At 38.5% G+C, this 6,000-nt stretch overlaps 1 protein-coding gene across 2 annotated transcripts in view; it reads left to right on the forward strand.

Moving 5' to 3' along the window:
• The window catches only part of QSOX2 (quiescin sulfhydryl oxidase 2), a 29,986-nt gene extending 24,232 nt beyond the window's left edge, over positions 1-5,754 (forward strand). For both annotated transcript variants that reach the window (XM_075772002.1, XM_075772001.1), the window contains exon 12: positions 1,397-5,754. In XM_075772002.1, coding sequence (XP_075628117.1) covers positions 1,397-1,947 — 551 coding nt within the window. In that variant the 3' untranslated portion in view covers positions 1,948-5,754. The remainder of the gene's footprint in view (positions 1-1,396) is intronic.
• The last annotated feature ends 246 nt before the right edge of the window (positions 5,755-6,000 follow it).

Raw genomic sequence — 6,000 nt, forward strand, 5'->3', positions numbered from 1 at the left:
ATGATGCAACAGCAGGCTAAAATACCCTTTTAGTAAGAAGTATAAACATAACTGGAATAAATAATAATGTTAAATTATGCTTTTTAAGTTTACTAGAATTTCTCTTTGGGACAATGACTTATTTTAATTCCTAAAAGCTGCCCTGGTATTTCTGGTAAAATATATAGAGCTTTCAGTGAGAAAGGATGTGTGACTGGTCAGTGGAAACACAGCCTTCAGGTGTGGGTCATGAGATTGCTGTATGTGGCTCTAGAATGTACAGAACTTAGAGCATTCTTCTTTTGGGCAGGAAAACATGAAGAACAGCAAGATATCTGTTTGTAATCTTAGTGTAAGATGTTTTGTTTCTGCTTTCGCTACTGAAACAAATTGGTTACTGAGTGATCTTTACTTAAGATACCTGAAAGGCACACTTACTCTCTTGTAAATATCAGAGACACAAGTATTTTTAAGCATCCTTTGAATCCCTGAACAATGCTTTGTTCAAAATCATGGGGAAGTTGCCTGCCTTTAGAAAGGAAAAAATAATAAAATAAGAATCTGTATTTATTTCTGAAATATTTTAAGCATTTGTGTACTAATAACAATCAGCGAAATAAATTAGGTTTTTTACTAGGTAGAAATTTTTGTTCTAAAAATTATCTCTATCCACATTCTAAGATGTTATTTTTTTAGAGCAAAGTGCAACACTAGCTACAGTGTTCAACCACAGCCAGGAGCAACTGAAATGTTAAAACTGGATCTAGTTCAAAACAGCATTGTATGTTTAAATGTTGAAAAGCAAGCTGAAAAATACATCTTAAATATGATAATGGGTTTTAAAGTACTGAAAATAGTTTGCTATAGTAATAATGCAAGCTATGAAAAAGCAAGCTTAGGATGGAATGGTTCGCAGTATAGAAACATGAAAATATCTGCAAGTCTTTGGCCTTGAAATGGCTTGCTGCAAACCAAGCTTCAGGATTAGAGTATTGAGTGCCCGAGAGCAGTTTGTTTTGAACTGTAATTCAGGTTAACTCCTGAAAGGCCCAGGTGGTGGTGTTTTCCTGCCTTCTAAAACTATAGCAGTTGTAGTATCTTCTTGTATTAGAATTTGAATGCTACAGCTATTACTGAGAGAAAAGGAACGTAATTATGCTTTCATGTTTGTATTTTGAAAGGGGAAGCAATACTTTGGAACATAAGTGTCCTTATGCATGCATCACTTATGAATTCCCAAATTTGTTCATGATTGTCTTCAGTTTAATACCAACATTATTGTGTTGTGGGGTTTTTTTTGCCAGCCTCACTTTTTGTAAGTAGAAAATGCTCTCTCTGGTTTCCAGTGAAGTTTCTGATGGTTCAGCTTTCCTAGTTCATTCACTTCTGATATTTTTGTTTTTCTCCTCCCAATTAGGTGATTTGACTGAAGATCCAAAATTTCCCAAAGTTCAGTGGCCAACTCCAGACATTTGTCCTGCTTGTCATGAAGAAATTAAAGGATTACACAGCTGGAATGAAGCCCAAGTTCTACGGTTCATGAAGTATCACTATAACAGTGAAAATATTGTATATAAATATGCTGAAAGCCAGACTGACTCCAGTGAAACTGAACAGGGAGATACAAGGGAGCTGAAAGACAAAAGCCTACTGAAGAAACCAAGTGGAAACAGAGAAAATAAGATCCAGGATAAAGAAAACGTACTAGATTCGGAATCTAAGGTGTTAGATAAGCTAATAGCAAATCATGGACCTGTCAAAGATAGCGGTAAAAGCGCAGTTGAGTCGGCTAACCTTAAAGAGACGAAGCAGGCTGTGTCTTTCTTAGGGATTGGATTTTCAAACTTAGACATGAGTCTATGTGTCATACTGTATGTAGCATCATCCTTATTTTTAATGATAATGTACTTTTTTTTCCGAATGAGATCTAAACGGTGGAAAGTGAAGTATTATCGTTCATCTGTATAGAACTTTAAATCAGAAACAAAGTTTTCATTGTGTGTGGCTGTTCAGGACCAGATACAGCTTTAATATTTATGATCAGGGATTTTATATACAGTATTCCTTCTTCAAAACCCCTTTCTGCCCAACTCATTTCACAAGTGTTCTAGCTTAATACAGAGTTTGCCCGTAAGAACCCTAATCCTTAACTGAGGCACACAGTGCTATCATAAAATGTCCACTGAAGTAAGCATTGCATTTTTCAGTTAAGATTTTTCCGTGACTTAACCACCTACGTCCTTTACTCATTTTCAGAGTAAACATTACATTATGCAATCAGCTGTGCCTGGTTTTAGAAGGAAATTGGATATTGTCTTGTGTTAAGTCAGTTGTTGCGGGGTTTTTATTTATCCAGAGCTGATTTTACCTACCAGAGTACTGAACAGTTATGCTGTTACCTTGGATGCTTCATTTGGAGAAGCAAGAATTCTGATTTTTTTTTTTCTTCAGGAAACAAGAGTTCTATTCTGATTAAATCAATTCTAAACCCATGTGACTTTCTCAAATAATATTTCCACTGCATATTTAAAACAGAAAGCATTGTGTGTTCAAATAAGTCTTCCATTCTCCCATCCATTCCAGCCAAGGATGTGTATGCCTCTGCTAGGATGAGAGTTTTGGGGCAGTTTGTATCTCAATAAGCAGCCTAATTCTGGTTGCTAGCACTGTCATCTATTTTAATGGAGTTTAGATGTAAGCAAAGGCAGACTCAGACCCAGTGCTTTACTTGCTTCTCTGTTGGATGTGTTGATGGAGCATTAGATAACTCGCCTCATTCATTTATGAACCAGAAAAGTAGCTGAGTAATTATTGTGTTATCCAGATGGAAGCCAATTCTGATGAACTCCAGTAAAGGGAAACACTGGTTTTAGTGAAGGATGGTGAGATTTACATGCCAGAACAAATTTACAGATCTCTCTTACAATATAGTAATTTTTCTTCCTGTGAGGTGGCATAAACGCTTCACTTGGTACTTCCAGTTCTAAGCTCACAGAGAGTATCACCTGCTAGCTCTGAAGTTGTCTGTACTTAGAAGAACAGCCCATCTCTCTTGCCCTTCTGCTGGAATGCTCCTCTGTTTGGCTCAGGGAGGGTTTAACTAATGGTTAAGTCCGAGAGCTGCTGTGTTCTGGGATGTGGCAGCAATTGGGAATACAGCAGTTGCCTTTGTGGGTCTGCCTGGGGTTCTGGCTGGCAGCAGTTAGAAGAAACTATGAAAACAGTTATAAAATTACTGTTCAGAATGGGAGTTCCTTTCTGATCCTAGCTGTGGGGGATAATTCACGTCCTGGATAGTGAAGTTTATAATCCTATCCAATGTAATTGAGCATGTTCTAGTTATCCATTACCTAATCTTTAGTTAATCCTAATAGGTTTTGGCCTCAATGTTTTCTTGTGGCAGTGAGTTCTACAGATTAATTATGTTATATAAAAAGGCTTTTCCTTTCAATTCTACATTTGCAACTTTTAATTTGATTGAATGTTCGCTAGCTCTTCTGTTACGCGAAAAGGAATAAATAGTCCCTGGCCAATTCATTGTATTTATACTGTTAGTGTCTCCTCCTCTTATTTCCATCATAAGCCCTAGAACAAAAAGTTTAAAGCCTAGCAACGAGAATGGTCTAAAAGCACAAAAACTCAACAGGGATATTTTTTCATAATCAAATCTTGTTTGCTCACAAAACTGAACATTTCTGACACTAGTTTCTGCAGCTTCCAATTAGAATAAGAAAATTGAGCTTCAAAGATGTACTGTCCCTTCTTCCTTAAGTTTATCAAAATAGTATACACAAAGTAATAACCTTCAGTGGTTATTGTAAACGTGTCAGAGAGAAAGTCTCCATTAACATGGCACTGTGAGTCTGACGTACATAGAGGCGCATTATCTGTGCTTTCCTAAGCCAGTTTCTTCACTCTTCATTGTATGCACTCGATGGCTCTTGCTCCAATGGGAGAAACTTGACTCCGTGCTCTCCGTGAAGCTGGAGGCCAGGTCCTGCTGTCTGCCAGGCATGGCTTCCGTGGGGCCGAGAGCTGCTGGGAGCACCTGCAGACAACTGCTGCTGCCTGTGGTCTAGCATGGAATCTTCTCTCTCTAATTCTGCGACGTGACGGCAGTCTGGGCTTTTTAAGGACCCTCACTATTCAGGAGCTCGGGCACAAGGAGCCATCATGGGGGTCTCTCTTCTTTAGGAATTTAGGAGTCCCTACATTTATCTTCATAGCACCTGGGCTTGAAAAACAACTTGTAAGTAACTAGAATGCTAGTGACCCCGTGGTGGAAGGTGGTCCAGGCTGGCTCCTCGGTTGCTTTGTGCTGGAATCCAGCGAGGGGTCCCAGGCGGAGGTTAGTTCAGAGGAGAAGCCAGACTTTTCAAATTTAGTTTTGAAAATCAGACAACTTCTAAGTGACCTGTTCTGGGGAGATGTTGATATCGGCCAAGAAGCGAGAACATTTAGCTTCTCAAAGAAAACCACCCAAACGCCAAAAAACCAAAACCACAGCATAGCAAGTATTGGATCTGAAGAATTTGGCCAGTTTCTGTGGCCAAATTTCCCTCTGTCAGTATTGTCCCATGTTTTGAAGTTGAAAATCAGTCATTACTGTTGTTGTTTTGAACTCTACCAGGTATATAGACCTGAGGTTGTTAGCTTTGACTCATTCTGCTTGTTTTCATCTGTTTATGAAAAGGCATTGAAGGTTGGTTTGTAGGGATGATTTTACCATTAAAACAGCAGCAAATGGGGTTTTGGAATAAGGTTTTTCATAGCTTCCATGTTGCTGTGACCTTGCTGGAAACATGACAAAATGAACCAATACTCAAACTTCCAGTGGGTTTGGTTTGGTTGTTTAAGAGTGTAAAAGCATGGAATTGGGATGTTGATTACCCGCGTCGGTGCTCTAAGGCTGTTGCCAGCTAACTGGCTGTGGCTTCTGCTGTAATTGCTAGTAGTGACCTCATCTGGAAATCATCAGTTACATCAGTTGTGTGACTCTTGGTTTACTTGTTCCTATTTTCTATCTTTATAATGACAAATTATATCCTCTTATGTACTCTGGCTGTAAAGATGTATTAACATCTGCTGGGGAACGTGTGATGCTGCTTTGTCATGGTGCGTTATTGGTGGGTGAGTTACAAGAAAGTGTTTCCTTCTTAAAAATTGCCTCGAACCACCATCTGCTCAGTCCTGGCGGGTTTGTGGGTGTATTGTGTGGGACCACAGAACTTTCTGCAATGCCACGTTCATTTGTGGATTGTACTGTAGCGGTGGCAGGCATTTCCGAGAAGGATTTCTTGGCCCTTTGTAATTCATGGAGCCGCCTTTGCTCTTCAGATGTTTTTAAAAAGGAAATACTAAACCTGCAGAGCAAATAAAAGGAGTACTGTGGAATGTGCCAGGAGAGAAAGAAAAGCTCAAGTGCTAAAGAAACCGAATGAAGTTATTCCTGAGAACTCTTCATTTTAAATTTCCAGCAGTGTATCCATCCTGCTACTCCAGCTCAGAACTGGATGGGATCTATCATCTTAACAAAAGGTGTGTTGTCCAGGTCTGTGCATTGCGTATGAGGTGTTGAAAATAGTGAATATAACAGTTCAGTAATTTAAATGTTTTATTTATTTTAATTCAATAACTTGACATTTTCAAGTCTATTCTGTTTTGCTTGGTTTGGTTTTTTACTCGGTCTCATACCTCTCTAGGAAGGAAGAGTGTTTTGTACTAAATTGTAAACTAATGTGCTTGTTTAAAATAAATGGCAAACATTTGAACAAAGTGGTGCCTTTGGGCTTTTTATCTGTATTTTCAAGTTCTTTTCAGTTAAACTGTATTGCAAGGATGGCTTGTATACATGTCTGTTTCAAACCATATTGGTCATTTTAGGTAGGTACTTAATTTTGAAAAGTACCAGGAACAGGTAAACTTTTATTTCATTTCTTTCACTTCATGAAATTTCACTGAATTTTTGCAGGAGTGATGGAAAATTATTTGCACGTTATATACACACACACACACAAATCT

This window comes from Balearica regulorum, chromosome 20 (assembly GCF_011004875.1).
Source record: "Balearica regulorum gibbericeps isolate bBalReg1 chromosome 20, bBalReg1.pri, whole genome shotgun sequence".
NCBI classification, from domain to species: Eukaryota; Metazoa; Chordata; class Aves; order Gruiformes; family Gruidae; genus Balearica; species Balearica regulorum.